Raw genomic sequence first — 20,000 nt, 5'->3', positions numbered from 1 at the left:
AAGGCTCTGACTCTTTAATATTTGTATGTTTTGCTGCAGATTTTGAATATTAACTTTCCCAGGGTGTTAATTTTCTTCTGGTTCAGTGATAGAAGAGGCAATATTTGGACAAGACTTTTTTTAGATCAGAGGAAAAGATAAAATCCCAAGATATTTTGGACCTATTAATAGCTGATAGGAAAATTAAGTTTTCAATAATTCAAAATCCAGACATGGATGCTGTTCTAACTTGTTTTATTAAAAAAAAAAACAGTGGTGCTCACTAAAATGATAAAATCTGATAGCTCATTAAATTTAAATATGACTTGTATATTTCTATTTATAATAATTCACATGACAGGCATGGGATTTTTGAGCCTTGCTCCACTGGGATTATCCTGGACTCAATCGAGTAGAAGGAAGATTATTGAAGTGACATATAAAGACTTTTAAAAATACTTCTTACTTTTTGGCTTTTTAGTATGCCCCATCTATTTTGAGGTTACTATCAAGGTGAATTATGAGATGATTTAGAAAATTCAACTCAGAAGTATTTGGAAAGACTGGAGCACTGCGACTCAAGAAGAATGTTTATTTTTAGCATTTTCAGAATCAGAAGATATCACTTTCCTAAATATAAGAGGTTAGGAAAAGCTCAGTGCCTTTTACCAGAAAGTCTCAATTTAAAGGTTGAGGCTTAAAATAGAATATACGAGCACTTGCTGGCCAATGGTGCACCTTTCTACACAGAAGTAAATTTTGCCTTGTTGAAAAAAAATAGACTATCAGAGCTCAGTGCCTTTTACAAAAAAGGCACAATTAAAGAATAAGGTTTTAAGATCACCTTAGTATCTAAGGGTTTATCTTTTAGACCTAAATACTAGGACTTTTTTTTTAAGTAATATACTCACAACATATCCCACATAGAAAAGTAAAGCCTTTTGAGAAAAGAAACAATAGTGGAATTTTTTTATATGGAAGAATGAATAGTCTGTGTGATCTTTTGAAATTCTAAGAATCCAGGTTAAATGGGAATAAGAATTTTAAGTGAAGCACAAAGGAAAACTTTTTGCTAATGTATGCTGTAATACAAGTTGGCTTCCACTAATAATGGGGATATTTTTTCCAGACTTTCTGAAATTTGTTAACACTTTATTTTTCTTAAAATTTTTGTCTGAAGGAAGAGAATGTGAATTAGATATAAAATCTTTTCCTAGTTTGTGATATATAATTTGCTCCTGTGGATCATCAATCTATTAACAAAAATGCTAAGGATTTTTTATTCCTCTTTCCTTCCAAATTAGTAATTATCAGAGTAATTCATTTTTCTGTTTTGTAAATAATCAAGATATTTTTACCCATTTGTTCCCTTTCTCCTTTGCATTAGCCTCTGTAGCTGACGTTTTACTGATGCTTTATCAGTCTGAGTATCCTGCTGGGAAATAGATTGAGATTTAAGAAAAGCAACTTACCATTGGAATGAATGGGTAATCAGATACTTGCTATGAAGTTCTAATTTTTTTAAGTGCTTAATTTGACAGTGGTTTACCTACTGTTCAGCTGACTCAAAATGAATTATTATGCAAAGAACTGATTTCCAAGTTCATTTTGATGTTTTATGTTTCAGTTAACGTGGAAAAAATTAACTTTTCATGGATTCTTATTTTGAAGTGTCCTGTGCTAAACACAAAGGAAATTTGTTTATGTGTACATTATAGAGGTGGCAGAGCTTCCCATTCAGTGTATTAATCTGACAGATGACAGAAACAGATGACAGAAAAAGTCATAAATGTAGACTTCTGACTTCCTTATCACAACCTCCCTTGTCAGATAGCGTAACTGATGTTGGTTCCTTGTTGTTTCTTAAAATAGAGTAGCTAAGAAATAGAGTAGCTATTAATCTTAAATCAGTTCTTTATTTTAGCTGAAAAAAATAGCCTACATAGGCCATCTATTTGTATTTTTCAAAAGCCTGATTTTTAAAAAAGCATCAACATTTAAATTGTAAACTGATAAATACTATAAAAATTCTCAGTGTCAGTATCATTTCTTTAATTTATACCATTAGCATTGGTTTAAGAGACATATATTTTATTTTCAGGGCATTTAGGAAATTAATCATTGCTTTTAAGGCCTTGTTTGCTTCCTTGCCCCATTGAGTTCCAAGTTGAAATCCCATATTTTGGATTTTTTTCAAATGCTTCCCATTCTTGCTACTAACTTCTGCCTGTGGTTTTGTCTTGTCCATTTGCTTTGGATGAATGATTTATTAAATAGCTTTCTTAGTCTCAATTTTGGAGGGGTATAGGTGTGTGTGGGGTGTGTGTATGTGTGTGTGTGTGTGTGTGTGTGTATGTGGGTGTGATACAGACATTTGAGACTCTTTGGAGAATTTGGGAATCTTAACAGGGGAACAGAGGGCAATACACTGTAGAACATTTCATAAGGGTTGTAAGGAATTCTGTAATAATGACGATGACCTAGTATAATTCCAAAAATAAAAAAGTACAGCCTAAACAGGCATATTTTCCCCTTCTTATTGCTAGCTAGTGTTATCTCACCTATTAATCTCTAATATTACAATGGCCATATTTCAGTTTCAAGGGGAATAAACAAAGTATAGTCAAGTACAGCACACACAGTTAAAAACAGCACAACACAAGCCAATATGTTCATGTAGAAAAATGAGAAAAAATCAGCCTCTGATCAATCCTAAACATGTGTTGATTTCCCTACTAATTAGAAAGTGATTTTCCAAATGTGCACTATCCTTTTGCAATTTCTCTTTCTGCCCATTTCCCATATGGGAGCAATATCATTAATACTTGCACAGAGCGTACAGTATTTGTTATTGATTCATGTGTCTGTGTTTTTATACATTTTAAGTATGCTAATAGGCATTGATTTAAAATAAATGCCTTTTAAAAAAAGATAGGCATTGCAAAAGTTAGTTTGGGACTATCATAGTATCATCTCTATATGGATTCTTAATCTTTATCTCTGGATTGAATATTTAGTTCCTGTATGAGAAGTAGCAACTGATCTCAAATAAAGCAGCAAGATCTTATCAATAGCAATATTCCAAAGAAAAACCATGTGTCAGCTTACTATATATGTTTTCCAGAGAGGTTGACATAAGATTGTTTTCACATCAGTTGTACAAATGCTAATGAGAGTGTTTCTTTCTCTGGCCTATTACACTAAAATCTTCCTTAGAGTTAGGTTTTGCCTTAGGTTTGAAGGCAGCTATTTGACCCAGTTTCTAAGTTGTACAAAAATTATGTTAGCCATCAGTGTTGCTATTTAACTTAAAGGACAGCAAAGTTGACCTACTAATTTTAGCTCAAGGCAAATAATCAGGAACATTTACAGCTAAATTAATGAATATTCTTCTCCATTTGCTTATTTGTGAAATGAATATAGAATTACTTCATAATTACTTGAAGATAATGAATTAGGAAAACACTTTGAATTAAAATTTATATCAGCATTTATCTATAGTTCTAAAATCTCTAGGATGAAATTGAGCTCTTACATAGTCAAGTCATATATTTATTTCTATAGCTGTAATTTGTGATTACTACACATGGGTGCATGAGAAATAAGTATGGATGTTTACAAATAATATATTCATTTGTTTTGTAGGTATTCCAACTCTATTATATGGACTTGGGTCCTGGTTATTTGCCAGAGTCACAGAGACAGTACATACCAGTTATGGACCAATAACAATTTATTTTCTAAATAAAGAAGACGAAGGTGCCATGTATTAAAAGTGTGCACTGGAGAATATAACTATCAGTGGGTTTTCTCTTGTGTATATTTGCAATATTTATTTTTGATCCTGTAAAATAAAACTTTTGCAAACACCTTTTTCTTTCTGTGGTGGCTGATTGTTTAAGATGAATCATTAGCCTCAGGAGAAGGTTTTCACAAGTTGTTATATATTGCATACTCTGTTCTCAGCTAGCAGGACTACAAACATAAGAAGCTGCACACTGGTTTCCCTAGAACTAGGTTAGTCAACAGATAAAAAATGATTATGGTATATATAGATCCTACAGCTATGTATATTAACAATTTAAATTGGCTCTCAAGAGTGTATCGATGCCTCAAAAAGGGGACATCTTGTGTTTAATGACACTGGAAAAAATGCAAGATATGAAGGTAAATATTGCAGATAATATTGTTGGCAAATCCAAAATTGATGGAAATTGTTTTACAACCTGAAATCGAAAGCATTCGGCTGTCAGGATTTTGCATGAAATTGCTTTGAAAGTTCCTGTGCCATTTATCTGGAGGAAAGGTTTGGGTAAATGCTGAAAGTTTTCATTGCTTAAAGAATTGAATAGCTTAGTGAAATACTATGGTTAGTGTAAGTGCCGCAAGGTGAATAAAATTAAGACTTATTAAAAGTTAAAATAGCATGCCAATAAAGCTTTGAGGAAATTGAGATCTACAAAGACTCAGAAAAAAATATTTGGTAACTGCTTATAAAAGCAGTTAACTGTCCACAGACAAAGTAGAAGTGGAGACTGGGCTAAAATTGTAAAGACCTGATAGTGCTTTTTACATTAGAATTTTATTAAGTTAATTGCATTTTTTGAAAGCAAAGTCATTAAAAAAATTTATCCTTGGGGATAGTCACAAAATACTCAGATGAATGGTAAATTTCAGAAATTGGGAGTCATTTAGGGAGAACTAAGTAGAACTATTTAATTTCTAAACCAATGGGTGTTTAAGATTTATGACCTCTCCCATAATTACAAACATACATTGTATATCATTTTATGCTAAGGTGTTGCTGATTCTCTGCAATATTAACCATTTTTGAGGAAGTTGCTCATAAAACAATCTAGTCAATGTTTAGAAGCATCCTGGCAAGTCAGTAGAATAAGAGCAGAAGTGTTTGCAGGAAAAGCATCAAGATCATGAAGGACTTCAAACTGGCCCCTCAAAGGTAGTCACTTTAAGTGTGCTGCTGAGAGTGAACTGTTCTAATGTGTATAGTGTTCACTTGTCTTAAGAGCAATTTTAACAACTTTAAATAAAGAAGTACTTATGCCAATATATTTAGTCCAGAAGAATCTACTAGACACCAGTTAAATGAATAGCTTACACAAAGAAGATAGTGTTCTATTAAGCTTCATTAATAATAAAACTGACTATTAGCATTTTGCAAGGAAGGCTAAAACTGATTTCCTCTGTAATGGACAAAGTTAAATAACTATAGCTCATAAGTTTGAAGTCAAATACTGCTCATTCATTTCTGCCGATCTTGTCAATACATGCTGTAAAGGTTTGGTCCCAACACAAGACTGATAAAATAGCTTTTAATTACCAGACTATAAATACAGCTTTTCAGTAGAGTTGTATCTCTTTTCACATCAGTCTGTTTGATTTCTGATAATTTGTACTGCTGACTCTGCTTACCTGTTTTTCAATAGCTACAGTTAGTGTGACTTCTTGTCCATATGGTGACAGGTATGTTTCCTTGGAGAACATCTTTGACAAACTACCCTATTGATCTCTGTAATTCTCTGCTGCTTGCAGCATTAAATAGAACCTTGATTTCTTGTCTTATGTGCTTACCATGTAACAATTAAGCAAATGTAATATTTTCTTGTATTACATGAAAATCAATAGACCTCTTGCTCTTCTAGTTGATCATGGTGAAGGAGGAACTCAATAGCTAAGAGCACAGTCCAAAAATAAAAATACCATTCATTGGGTTTATTAAGTCCTGTAGTGAACCTTTTGTTATGATCATTGCTTTAGATTTCATATAACACAGCAGCATTTCAGCCTGAAAGAGTACAAATGCAGGAAGCCAAGAGACCGACTCTATTTTTAGTGTCTGTGCTGTCTTTTTGACCTAGGCCTAATTACTCCTTTGTGTCTTGGGTTTTTTTCCCCCCTGTAATCTGAGAAAAACAAAACACCTTTCTCTTATTTCAATAAAAGCTTTATTTTTGTAATCCACATTTTTCTGTCCCTTTTATTTATATTTACAAAAGACACTGTTGTTAAACAGTTTTCAACCTGAGGTGAAGCCAGGTGCTGGCAGCTCACACCTGTAATCCTAGCTACTCAGTAGGCTGAGATGTGAGGATCGCAGTTTGGAGCTAGCATGGGCAGAAAAATCTAGGCAAAACTTCTAAAAATGAAGATGTGAGCTAGGCACTGGTGCCTCATGCCTGTAATCCTAGCTTCTCAGGAGGCTGAGATCTGAGGATTATGGTTCAAAGCCAGCCCTGGCAGTAAAGGCCATGAGGCTCTTCTCTCCAAATAACCAGCAGAAAACTGGAAGTGGAGCTGTGGCTCAAAGTGGTAGAGCTCTGTCCTTGAGCACAAAAGCTTAGGGACAGTACCCACCTAGGCCCTGAGTTCAAAGCCCACAACTGACAAAAAAAAAAGTGCTGTTTAGTACAAAATCTTGCATATCTTCTGGTTATTTCTTACAATTAGTATTGAAAGACTTCTGGGCAAAGTTCTTAGCTCCTCCTTTCAGTTGGGAGTCACTGTAAAGACAGTAACACAATTGAGACTATGAAAGGTTGCTGATACAAAATCCCTAGTTCCTCAGTGTTAAGTCCTAACATACCAAATTGAAAAAAAAAATTTCTTATCACACATTTGTTATGAATTTAATCTTTTGCTAATTGTTGATTTCACTTAAATTGAAACCCTTTTAATTATTAAAAGCCGTACATACCTTACATTCAGTTTCATGTCATTAATACTTATTTTCTCTCAAAACTGGAAGCACAGAGCATCTATAATTCTTCATGAAATATCATTTACATCTATTAAAGGATGAATGCTGTCTAAATGAGCAGGATGAGACAAAGGGCCAGGATCTGGATTTCACTTTACCTAAAAGATAATGCAGATAATAGAAACCTTATCCCAAATCCAGTAGATCAAGTATCACCTTTTTCTCAGCACTTACCACGGAGATGGTAATGATGTTTGAGAACACCTTAACCTAAACGAGTACTTCACATTACATCTCACCTAGGTCAACAGTCTAGGGTATCAGAGTTAAAGTGTGTTACTGTAAATTAATGGAAAATGTAACTGCACTTTGCTGAAAGATCAATGTCCAATAAAGGCTGCACAATCAAATCTTGTGGCAATGATTGAGGTCTTTAATTGCCTCTCAAAGATAAGGTGGTAATCAACAGAGCTTTAACTGATCTTTTTTACTAGTTCAATTACATGCTAATGACTAGTGCCAAGTCAGAATCTTTACTTATACTTCTTAAATCTTACATTAGTAATGAAAAATTACTTAAGCTACAAAATCAATAGGACACAAATGTTCCTTACTATATTTCTTCACTTTCATATAACTTCATGAGCTTGGCAAATGTCTCTCAGAAGCTTTCCCAACAAGAAGTAATACTCCTCACCACACTCCACAGGTTATTTTTCTAAAAATAAGACAAGAGGTCAGATGCTGAACTTTTTTCTTCTAATAAAAAATGTGGGTAAAATACTTGCTACTAAGACATATGTAACCATCTAGCTTCTACTCAGAGGTCTGTTCTGCTAATTGCAAGTGCTAATAGAACTGGGATAAAAATCAATCTAGCTTGTCTTTAGTACATCTATTTACAAATGTTTCATTAGCTTTTTAGTGAACCTATAAAGTTCTCATTTTTTGGAAATAAAATCAAATGACATAGATATATTGAACTTGATCAATTAAAAAAAATTCTGTGCTTGAAAAGATATGACCAAGGAAATGAAAAGACAACCTAGAGAATGGGACAATCACATATCTGATAAGGGACTTATTTAAAAATTACACATCTGATAAGGGACTTATCATATTGAAAGAATTCTAAAAACTCAACAGTTTGACTGAAAATGGATTAGAAAAGATATTTCTTCAAGAAGATGCACATGTAGATAATAAAACACATGAAAAGATGTTCAGTATTAACCACTAAGGAAATATAAATCAAACAATGAGATTCCATTTCACCATCCACTAGGATGTCTATAATCAAAAAGATAAGGGATAGAGATAGAGAGAAATTGAAGATGCAATATACTGTCAGTGGGGATGTAGCTATTTTGGGAAATCTTAAGAGCTCAACAAAATATTAAACAAGGAATTATCCTATGAGCCAGCAACTCTGTTTCTAGGTATATGCTCTTAGGAATTGAAAATATGTCCATACAGAAACTTGGGGCACTGATATTTATATCAGGATTTTTCATCATAGCAACAAAAAGAAACAGTCAAGTTCCAGTGGTTCACACCTGTAATCCTAGCTCCTCAGGAGGCTGAGAACACCAGTAAAAGAAGCAAGCCTATTGAGAGAGAGGCCCCTGAGTCCAATTGGTTAACCAATGGACTATTAATTAGCCAAAATAAGGGATAAAGTACTAATGATACAAGATATGTATGTCCTGAATAGGCAAAATAAGAGACAAAAAAGTAGATCTGAGGGGGGCTGGGACGGTGGCTTAGTGGTAAGAGTGCTTGCCTTGCGTGCATGAGGCCCTGGGTTCGATTCCTCAGCACCACATAAGCAGAAAAATCTGCAAGTGGCTCTGTGGCTCAAGTGGTAGAGCCCTAGCTAGCCTTGAGCTGAAGAGCTGAGGGACAGCGCCCAGGCCCAGAGTTCAGGCCCCATGACTGACAAAAAAAAAAAAAAAAAAGTAGATCTGAGGTAGCCTAGAGAGAGTTGGGAACATTGGAAGGAAATGGGAAATGACTGCTAATGGGTATAGGAATTTTTTTAGGGGTGATGAATCTGTCCATCTGTTGATAGTTACAAAATTCTGTGACTATGTTCAAACTAAACCACACACTCACCATGGAAGAACTGTGCTAACATTTAAACACCTATTTCTTTTTTCTGTGTGTGTGTGTGTGTGTGTGTGTGTGTGTGTGCTCGTACTGAGGCTTGAATTTAGGGCCTTATACTCTCACTTGGCTTTTTTTTAATTTAATTTAATTTTATTTGTGAACATACTGTACAGAGGAGTTACAATTACATGGGCAGGATAATGCGTACATTTCTCACCAAGCATTGCAGCCTCCTCCTTTTGTTTACCCTTCACATCCCTTCCCAGCCTCCCCCCTCCCCCCCAATCCCAATCCTTCTCCTTCCCCCCGCCGACGTTGTAAAGCTCATTTTGGACATGACAACTTGTACTTCTCATTGTTGCAACAGGTCCACCTGTATCCTTAAAAAACTGGTTTTTCCCCATCTCCTCCACAAGTTATACTGACATCAAATATAGTGAAAGCAGGGGTTATACTGTGGGGGAGGGACATACAAAGCAACAAAGAGATCATCTTATAAATGCATTAGAAACACATGCATGAAAGAAAAAAACATTAAAATACACATCTAACGGTTCATTTTCCTGACATCACATTATCTGACCTTTTCCGCTTGACTCATACATATACTAGATATTGCAAATAAGGGAAACCATGGGACCTATGTTTCTTTGGGCTTGAGCCATCCCTCTTCTTCCAGTTCTTTGGTGGTTAATTGGAGACAACAGTTTCATGGACTTTTCTGCCCAGGGTGGGTTTGAACTTTAATCCTTAGATCAGCCTTCTGAGTAGCTAGGATTACAAGTGTGAGCCACCAGTGCCAGGAAAAACACTTTTAATGGAAGAACTATATGGCATGTGACATATCACCAGAAATCTGTTTAAAAAAATTCTTTAAGAGGGAAGAGAAATGCAAAATTAGTGTTTGAAAGGCATGGAGTTATTTTTGCAAGATGAAAAAGTTCTGGAGTTGAATGGTATTGATAGACGCATACTGTCAATGTCACTTAAGCTTGGTTAAAGGGGTAAGTATTATGAATATTTTACTACAATTGAAATAATTTTAAAAACAGTAAAGGGCTCAACTATAGTAAAATATACCTAATTACACGGTTCCTGTAAGAAACAATTGAATTTAGGGCTTAAAGTGTCATTCAGTGATAATGTACTTTGCCTAATGTATACACAATGCCCCCAGTTTGATTTCAAATAACAAAAATTTGGGCTGGGAAGGTGACTCAGTGGTAGAACACTTGCCTTGCATGCTTGAGGCCCTGGGTTCGATTCCTCAGCACCACATAAGCAGAAAAAAAAAAAGCTGGAAATGGCGCTGTGGCTCAAGTGGTAGAGTGCTAGCCTTGAGCTGAAGAGCTGAGGGACAGTGCCCAGGCTCAGAGTTCAGGCCCCACGACTGGATCCCCCCCCCAAAAAAAAACATTTAAATGCATGCATATATACTGAGTTTAGAAAAATCATACAAATTAAAAATAGTTAAAACCTAGTGTCAGTGGCTCACACCTGTAATCCTACCTACTTAGGAGGCTGAAATCTGAGGGTCACAATTCAAAGCCAGCCCTGACAGGAATGTCCTTAAGACTCTTATCTAATTAACCAGCAAAAAGCCAGAAATGGAGCTGTAGCTCAAGTGGTAGAGTGTCAGCTTTGAGTACAAAAGCTTACAGGACAGTGCTCAGGCTCTGATTTCAAGCCACAGGCCAAACACACAAATATACACACACAAAATAGTGTAAAAATGTTAATTTAACATAATTTCATGTATTGCAGCCTTCGAATTTTTAAGTTTTTAGCTATGAAACCTAGTTTTAATTGAGTAGATGAAAACTCCTTTGGGATCATTTTTAGTGGCATTAAGGAAGGTTGTATGGTTTTTGATTACTTAAAATGAAATCTAAGTAAAACATGTAAAATGGGCTGGGAAGGTGGCTCAGTGGTAGAGTGCTTGCCTTGCATGCCTGAGGCCCTGGGTTCGATTCCTCAGCACCACATAAACAAAAAGAAAAAAGCCGGAAGTGGCGCTGTGGCTCAAGTGGTAGAGTGCTTGCCTTGAGCTGAAGAGCTGAGGGACTGCCCAGGCCCAGAGTTCAGGCCCCACGACTGGAAACCACCCCCCAAAAAAAACAACATGTAAAATGTTAGTAAATAAAAATATCCTTTCCTAGATACTAGTTGCTGGATAAAGGGTATCAGTTACTTATAGAATGGGGTTTTATATAGTATTGCTTGTGGCTATTTTAGTTGCACTTATATCATTTTAAATACAGTTTATGAAAACTGTACTATTCTATTATAGTATTAATTTGTCTTCAGTGATATTTATAGTGTCAATTTAAAAGCTGTACAACTTCATGGAAAGTAGAGCTTAGACATAAGCTCTACTTTTGTTTTGATCAAACAAAAGCTTTTTGTTTTTAAACGTGAATCACAGAAAGCATACTTCTGAAAAAAGGTTGGAAGTTTTCTGTTGGAAGTTTTCAGTATTTTTTAGTTAACCTAAATACATAAATCTATTTGAATTCATCTTAGGAAAAGAGATATGTCATTAGATATATGATCATTATATGCTTCAGTGATTCATGGGCCTTGTTACATACATGCTTTGTAATGTATGAATTATTTAGTAAGAAAAATCACAATAATTTTGTTGTTACTCAAAAATTTATGGGTTGGCAGAAACAATTATGCAGGCCTTGAAGCTGGCAGGTTAAGGTAACATCATTAACACATGAGTAGTTACGATATTTTTAGTAGGTATTTGATATAACCTTGACTAGTTCTGGTAGAATGTATCAGGAATTTTATAACAATCTGTAAACAGAGTGTTGAATTTGTTAACTACAAAGTGATATATTTTACTTTATTTTCACATTAGTACATCATTTAAAATTTGAAAAAGTTATCTACCAAAACCCTAAATGATAAAAATATACAGAGTAAAAATGAGCACTTTAGCCAACAGATATAAGTGTAAAACTGTGTTTAATAAAAGCAAATATTTAAAAATGTTTTAATAATTGGATGTAAATAATGTATAAGTGTAGATCATCTTGATATCTTTTTAATGCATTATAGTTCTTACTGTGAGATGAACAAATTTTTTTTTTTTTTTTGTCGGTCGTGGGGCTTGAACTCTGGGCCTGGGCGCTGTCCTTCAGCTCTTCAGCTCAAGGCGAGCGCTCTACCACTTGAGCTACAGCGCCACTTCCGGTTTTCTGGTGGTTTATTGGAGATAGGAGTCTCATGGTCTCTCCTGCCCGGGCTGGCTTTGAACCGCGATCCTCAGATCTCAGCCTCCTGAGTAGCTAGGATTACAGGCGTGAGCCACCAGCGCCCGGCTGAGATGAACAAAATTTTACCTTTAAAAAAAATAAGTTTTTTTATTGTGAAAATACTGTACAGAGGGGTTACAGTTACATGAGCAAGGAAAATTTTACTTTCTTAGGCTTTCAAATTTACAAATTTAAAAAGTGGAAGAACCAATCATTTGAAAGTTTAAATAAGCTGGATGCTGGTGGCTCACTCCTGTAATCCTATTCAGGAGGCTGAAATCTGAACATTGCAGTTTAATACCAGCCCTGGCAGGAAAGTCTGTGGAATCCTGATCACCAATTAACTTGCAAAAAGCCACAAGTAGAGCTGTGGATCAAGTGGCATAGCCCAAGGGAAAGTGCCTAGGCCTTGAATTCAAGCCAGGCACCAAAGTCACAGAGAGAGAGAGAGAGAGAGAGAGAGAGAGAGAGAGAGAGAGAGAGAGAAAGAGAAAGAAAGGAAGGAAAAAAAGAAAGGAAGAGGGGGAGGATGGAAGGAAGAAGAAAAGAAGAAAAAGAAGAGTTTTAATAAAATCCTGACTCTGTTAAAGCCCTTGCCTAACATATGTGAGGTTCTAAATTCTCAATTCCTAGCACCATCCACGTAAATTATGTCACTTAACTTTAGCTTTCATTTAACAATCAACAATTATTCTCCTATCCAACGAATATCAAGGAAATGTTGAAACAAGTTTTAGTCATTTCAGCTGCAAACAAAATCTAACAGTCTGAGTTTCCATACACAGTCCATTCAAGTTAGACTGAAAAAGACTTCTGAGCACTGCTGGGTGAGAAGCCTGTGGTACTGCATTCTGTGAGATACAAAACTTGTCATACAATGAATGCTCAAGATGATGCAAAATTAAAAGGATAAATTGCCTGTCTTTAATAGCTTTTTTTTTTTTTTGTCAGTCATGGGGCTTGAACTCTGGGCCTGGGTGCTGTCTCTCAGCTCTTAAGCTCAAGGCTCACACTCTACAGTGCCACTTCCAGTTTTCTGGTGGGTAATTGGAGATGAGTCTCACAGATTTTCCTGTCTGGGCTGGCTTTGAACCACAATGCTCAGGTCTCAGTCTCCTAAGTAGCTAGGATTACAGGCATGAGCCACGGGTGCCCAGCTTGTCTTTTATAGATTTAATAAAAGGACACTTAAATTGGACATCATACTGACTTTTTACAATAGTAGCAGTAATTTTAGACAGAATGAATTATGTATTCTGAAAAAAAGATCGGATTTTTTTTCTTTTGGTAGTACTGGTGTTTGACCTTAAAGCTTTGCACCTGCTAGTTTCAGCCATACTTTGGCCCTTCAGTCTTGGTTTTTTTTTTAATTTTATTTTATTTGTGAAGATACTGTACAGAGGGGTTACAATTACATGGGCAGGATAATGCGTACATTTCTTACCAAGCATTGCAGCCTCCTCCTTTTGTTTACCCTTCACATCCCTTCCCAGCCTCCCCCCTCCCCCCCAATCCCAATCTTTCTCCTTTCCCCCCTTCCCCCACCCCCCAGTCTTGGTTTTTTGTTTGTTTGTTTTTGTTGGTGATGAGACTTGAACTCCTGAGGCCTGGGCACTGTCCATGAGCAGTTTTTGCTCAACACTAGCACTCTACCACTTTGAACTACAGCACCACTTCTGGTTTTCTGGTGGAGAATTGGAGATGAGTCTTACAAACTTTCCTGCTCAGGCTTGCTTTGAACTGGGATCCTCAGATCTCAGGCTCTTGAATAGGTAGGATTACCAGCACTGGCCTGTTTTCTTTCTTTTTGTGTGTGTGCTTTTTTAAATTATTGTTTTGTTTAGTGGGTTTTTTGTTTGGTTTGTTTTCTGCTTTTGCTCTTTTAGATAGGGTCTTGCTTTTTGCCCAGACTAGTCTGGACTATAATCCTCCAATTTAATTTCCTGCTATATTTCGAATGACAAGTTTCTACTACCATGTCCAGCCTTTTTCTGTTAAAATGAGGCCTCGCCAACTTTTTTGCCCATTCTTGCCTGGAACCACATCTCAGCTTCCCCATCTCAGCCTCTTAAAGTTTTGGAATGGCAGGTTGAGATGAAGTGTCATGACCTTTTTGGTCTTGAATTATGATCATTCAGATCTCTCCCTCTCAAGTAGATAGTAGTATAATTTTGAGTAGTATAATAATGTTGTCATTTCTTCAAAAGTTTCCACCTATTTTTCTCATTTGACAGAAATTGCTATTTTAAAGTCAGAACAGGTGCAGTGGCTCACACCTATAACTAGCTTCTGGGAGGCATTGGAGGATCAGTTCTCTAAGGTTGGTCCTGGGGCAAAAATAAAAGACATTGAAAAGTAACTAATGCAAAAAAGGTCTAGGGGTATGCGACTCAAGTGGCAGAATACATAGCAAGCGTGAGGCCTTGAGTTCAAAGTCCAGTAACACAAAAAGAAAAAAAAAAACAAAAAACAAATGAAGTAAACTGTTAAGCAGAAGGTACTAGGATGGATTAGATTTTTAAGTTTTATTTATTTATTTATTTATTTTGGGGGTCCGGTCGTGAGGCCTGAACTCTGGGCCTGGGCGCTGTCCCTCAGCTCTTCAGCTCAAGACTAACGCTCTACCTCTTGAGCCACAGCATCACTTACGGCTTTTTTCTTTTTGCTTATGTGGTGCTGAGGAATCAAACCCAGGGCCTGAGGCATACAAGGCAAGCGCTCTACCACTGAGCCACCTTCCCAGCCTTAGATTTTTAAGTTTTACATTATTATTACTATCACTATCACTATTATTAGTATTTGCAGTGCTTGAGATTGAATCCAGGGCCTTGTTTATAGTCACTGAGCTATATTTTCAGGCTTGATTTAAAACACACACACACACAACAACTAGAAACAATGTGCTGATAAATAACTAGAAGAATACATATATACACACACACACACATAGTGTGTGTGTGTGTGTGTGTGTGTGTGTGTGTGTGTGTGTGTGTGTGTGTGTGTACCAGGCCTGGAGTTTGAACTCGGTCTGGATGCTGTCTCTGAGCTTTTTTACGCAAGGCTAGCACTCTATCACTTGAGCCATAGCTCTACTTCTGGTTTTTTGGTGCTTAATTGGAGACAAGAGTCACATGGACTTTCCTGCCTGGGCTTGCTTTATAGCACCATCCTTATGAGTAGTTAGGATTACAGGTATGAGCCGCTAGCGCCCAGCTTGACAAGAATAATTTTTAATTGAATTTCAAAGATGGTAAGGTGGTGTCTCATGAGGTAGTTAAGTTCAGAGAAGGCTGCATGACAATCCTTAGGAAGATGAGTAACATTCCTGACTAGCAGCACAGATAATATAGCTATAATTCTAAATTCCCTTTAACTCTGAAGTTTGATCATTTTCATGATCTATTCACTGTATCTATTCTATTATAGTCTAAGCTATACTATATAACAAAAACTCTATTGTGAGGAGAAAGAATATAGTTTTAATCCTTGTTCCACCAATACCGATTGAAAAAGTGAGGGGAAAAATTGAGTTTCCTAAGCTTTAAATGTCTTCGCGTAGCTGGGCACTGGTGGCTTATGTCTGTAAACCTAGTAACTCAAATCTGAGCATTGTGGTTCAAAGCCAGTCTGGCCAGGAAAGTTCATGAGATTCTTACGTTCTGTGCTGGATTTGAGCAAAAAAAAAAAAAAAAAAAAGCTAAGAACAATGCCCAGCCCCCTCCCTTCAATTCAAACTTCAGAACTCTCTCTCTCTCTCTCTCTCTCTCCACACACACACACACACACACACACACACCACAGTCTTCATGTATACTATAAGCAGTTTATCTAACACTTGTGCCAAGATATTTGTCTAAGGACTTTGCACATAGCAATTCACTTAGTCCTAATAATGCTATAATTTAGGCATTCAGTGCCTCACACTTGGTATGCAGGTACTCTACCATTGAGCTATGTCTCCAGCCATGGTTTGCACTGGCTATTTTTGAGATAGGATTTCAATTTATGGCCAGCAGCAGCATACCTGGACAGCAATCTTCCTACTATATCTGGGATAAAAAGACATACCACCATGCCCAACTTTTTCCATGGATTTAGAATCTCTCATATTTTTTCCCCCAGGCTGGCCTTGAAATACAATCTTCCTAATTTTAGCCTCTCAAGTATCTATGATTACTGGTGTGAGCTACCACACCTGAGTAGGCACTATTTTTCAGTTGTATAACGCAAGAAATCACGCCAAAACTACACAGAGTAAATTATATAGATACTACACAGAGGAAAATAATACAGATATGTTTAGCTCGATGCTAGTGGCTCACATTTGTAATCCTAGCTAATCATGAGATCTGAGGATTGTGGTTCAAAGTCAGCCTGGGCAAGAAAAGAAACTACTGTAGCTAAAGATACTGTATTATGTAGACATTAAATCTAGTTGCATTTTATTTATTTATTTATTTAGTGCCAGTACTGGGGCTTAAACTCAGGGCCTGGGCACTGTCCTCTTTTTTTTTTTTTTTTTTTCTCAAAGCTGGTGATCTACCACTTGAGCCACACCTTGAGTTCTGTAGTTTTGATGGTTAATTTGGAGATAAGAGTCTCATGGACTTTTCTACCAGGGCTGGTAATACTCATATCTCAGTGTATTGAGTAGAATTATAGCCACTAGTACCCACTTCTACTGGTACTAAAACGCTATAGTGCCTGGCAAGAAAGATTCTTAATGGATAAACTTTGTCCCTGCACAAATGCTTGGATTATTTCTACTATTCTGCTAAAATAAAAGACAGCCCGTTTACCTTCTACACTTTGGAGAGTTTGTTCTTTCTATCTATGTCTCTTCATCTTTGTCTTCTTTTTACAAATAGATAAGCAAGGTGCCAGTGGCTCATGCCTGTACTCCTAGGTACTTGGAAGGCTGAGAATGGAAGGATCGTGGTTCAACGACAACTTAGGCAAAAAAAAAAAAAAAAGTACCTTTCCCAACTCACAGGTGGCTGTAAGGGTACATACCTAAGATACTTGGTAGTCTGACAATGAAAAGATTGCAGCTCCAGGCTAGCCTGGGCAGAAAAGTCCCTGAGACTCCACCAAAGGAAGCTAGATGTAGTGGTGCATGCCTACCCTAGCAAAAATGGGAAGCTTAAACTAGGTGGATCACGGTTTGGGCAAGCACTCAGGTAGGAAGCAAGACCCTATCTCAAAAATGAACAGGGCTGAAGGTGTGGCTCAGTAGTGGAACAGTTAACTGCCCAGCAAGTGATAAGGCCTTAAATTCATGCCCCAGAACTGCCAATAAACAAATAGTTAGCTATATGAGCAAGAATACAATCCTCTAGCAAAGAAAAAGTGAGCTGGACAACAGTGGCTTCACTTCTGGCTTTTTCTGTGTATGTGGTACTGAGGAATCAAACCCAGGGCTTCATGCGTGCTAGGCAAGCACTCTACCACTAAGCCACATACCCAGCCCTACAGTTTAAATTTTTAAAGTTAAAATTGCAAAGATAGATTAGGTTGAAAGAAGAGCCAAGGGCATTTTGGTGTACAAAATCAGTGCCTTTATGACTCAAGCCCAGATGTTATTCAATTTCCTTTCATGTCTTTTGCCCTTCCTACGTTTCTACCCAAAATCTCACATTTCACTTAATCCTCATGTGTCCTTAGTTCCTCTAGTCTCTGATGGTTTCTCAGACCTTCTTTATTATTGTTTGTCTTGACAATGTTGAGAAATTCTTTTTTCTTCTTCTTCTATATTATTATTGTTATTATTTTGCTGGTCTTGAGTTATGAATTCGAGGCTTGGGCACTATTCCCAAGCTTCTTTTGCTCAAGGCTAACACACTACCACTTGAGCCACAGCTCCACTTCTGGCTTTCTTGGTGATTTGAACCATGATTCTCTGATCTCAGCCTTTGGAGTATCTAGGATTACAGGCATGAGCTATTGGTGCCTGGCTTGAGGAATTAATTTTGTAGGATGTTCCTCAATTGGGGTTTGTCTGGTGTTTTTCTCATGCTTTAATGGGAATGTGTTTTGTTGTTGTTGTTGTTGTTCGGGTTTTTTTGCCTGGGACTTGAACTGAGGGCCAGGGCACTGTACCTGAGCTTCTTTTGCTCAAGGCTAGCACTGTACTACTTGAGCCACAGCACCACTTCTGGCTATTTTTTGTTGTTGTTGTTTATGTAGTACTGAGGAACTGAACCCAGGGTTTTATGCATACTAGGCAAACACTCTACCACTAAGGCACTTTCTCAGCCAGGGAATATGGTTTTAAAGGAAGAAGACTACAGACATTGTCTTATACCAGGAAGTGCAATTCCAGATGTCCATAGGAGTTATGTTGGATATGCCAAATTTGATTGTATGATGATGTCTGATGGGCTTTCCTGGGCTAGAGTTATTCCTTTTTACTCTTTCCTTTCTAACATTTCTTCAAATTCTCTCCCCTCTCTTCCTTCCTTCCTTCCTTCCTTCCTTCCTTCCTCTTCTTCTTCTGGGAGTTGAACTCAGGGCTTGGATGCTGTCCCTGAACTTTTGTGCTCCAGGCTACCTCTCTAGCGCTTGAGCTACAGCTCCACTTCTGGCTTCTTGGTGCTTAGTTAGGATTACAGGTGTGAGCCACCAGCGCCCAGCTCAAACTCTTTTAAATCAAAATTAATCAACAAATACTTGCCTGTGGTTGAAAGGGCCCACAGTAGGTAGTAACATTTACTGGGACTCTTTAACCATTGCTGTCTGAGTTGTGGTTGGGGTAAGTGGAAGGGAGAAAAAGGAGCAAATGTGGCTCAAGGAAGGCAGGAGCTGCCCATGGAATTGGCTCTTTTATTACTCAATCCATTTTACTTTCAAAACTCATTCATTCATTCAGGGAGTAGGTAGTAGGAATATGGAAATGAACAAATGTACAGTTCCTACACTCATGAATTTATAGTCTAGCAGAGAGATAAATGTGTTAAACTTGGTTTGTATGTTAAATGATATTAAGTACCAGGAGAAAAACAAATGAGAAAGGGCATTAGAAATCACACCACATTCATTCTTGTGCCTGCTTTGTAGTCTTTCTTGCTTGTGCTAGTCCTGGGACTTGAACTCAGGGCCTGAGCACTGTCTTTGAGATTTTGTGCTCAAGGCTCTACCACTTAAGCCTCAACTCCACTTATAGTACTTTTGGTAGTTAACTGGAGATAAGGGTCTCACAGGCTTTCCTTCCTATGCTGGCTTCAAACCTAGAGCATCAGATCTCAGCCTCCTGAGGAGCTAGGATTAAAGTCATGAGCCACCAGCACTGAGTGGGAAGGCAAGAGGGATAGACATTTGAGTCAAGACCTATAGCCTGCAAACTGTGAGGGACTGAACGATGTACACACATCTAGGGTAAGAGCTGTCCAAGCAGAGGAATCTGTAAGTGTCAGCATCCTGATGTGGGATTCCTGGCACCTTCAAGTAATAGTGATCCTTGAAGTATTCCTTGAAGCTGGTAATCATAACTACTCTGGAGGCTTACTGGAGGATCACAGTCTGAAGCTAGCCCACCCCAGGCAGAAAAGTCCTTGAGATCTCATCTCCAAAATAATCCACGAAGAGTCAGGCTGGAAGCATGTTTCAAGTGATATAGTCCTAGCTGAGCAGTAAGTCAGCCAAGCAAGTGTGAAGTGCTTTGTTCAAACCTTAGTACCAGCAAAACCCCAAAGACAAACAGGGATGGAAACTGGTGTGAGTAAGGAAGAATACTTGGAAATGAGGTTCAAGGGTTCAAAAGAAGGTTTAAACCTGGCTCTGGTGGCTCATGCCTGTCATCCTAGCTACTTAGGAGGCTGAGATCTGAGGATTGCTGGGGCAGGAAAAGTCTATGAGACTTTCATCTTTAATCAACCCCTCCCCCACGCACACACAACACACACACACACACACACACACACAGGCACGCA

The 20,000-nt window shown here is 37.4% G+C and overlaps 1 protein-coding gene across 1 annotated transcript in view; it reads left to right on the top strand.

Annotated features, from left to right (window-relative positions):
* Positions 1 to 3,842, top strand: part of LOC105980915 (chromosome unknown open reading frame, human C15orf61) — a 5,451-nt gene extending 1,609 nt beyond the window's left edge. Inside the window, exon 3 of the mRNA XM_013009901.1 lies at positions 3,625 to 3,842. Within this exon, the coding sequence (XP_012865355.1) occupies positions 3,625 to 3,752 (128 nt within the window). The 3' untranslated portion in view covers positions 3,753 to 3,842. The remainder of the gene's footprint in view (positions 1 to 3,624) is intronic.
* Positions 3,843 to 20,000: the final 16,158 nt, after the last annotated feature.

Source organism: Dipodomys ordii, unplaced genomic scaffold (genome assembly GCF_000151885.1).
Source record: "Dipodomys ordii isolate 6190 unplaced genomic scaffold, Dord_2.0 Scaffold11, whole genome shotgun sequence".
Taxonomy (NCBI): domain Eukaryota; kingdom Metazoa; phylum Chordata; class Mammalia; order Rodentia; family Heteromyidae; genus Dipodomys; species Dipodomys ordii.
Note: the sequence above shows the minus strand (reverse complement) of the source record. Positions and strands in the feature narration are given on the sequence as shown.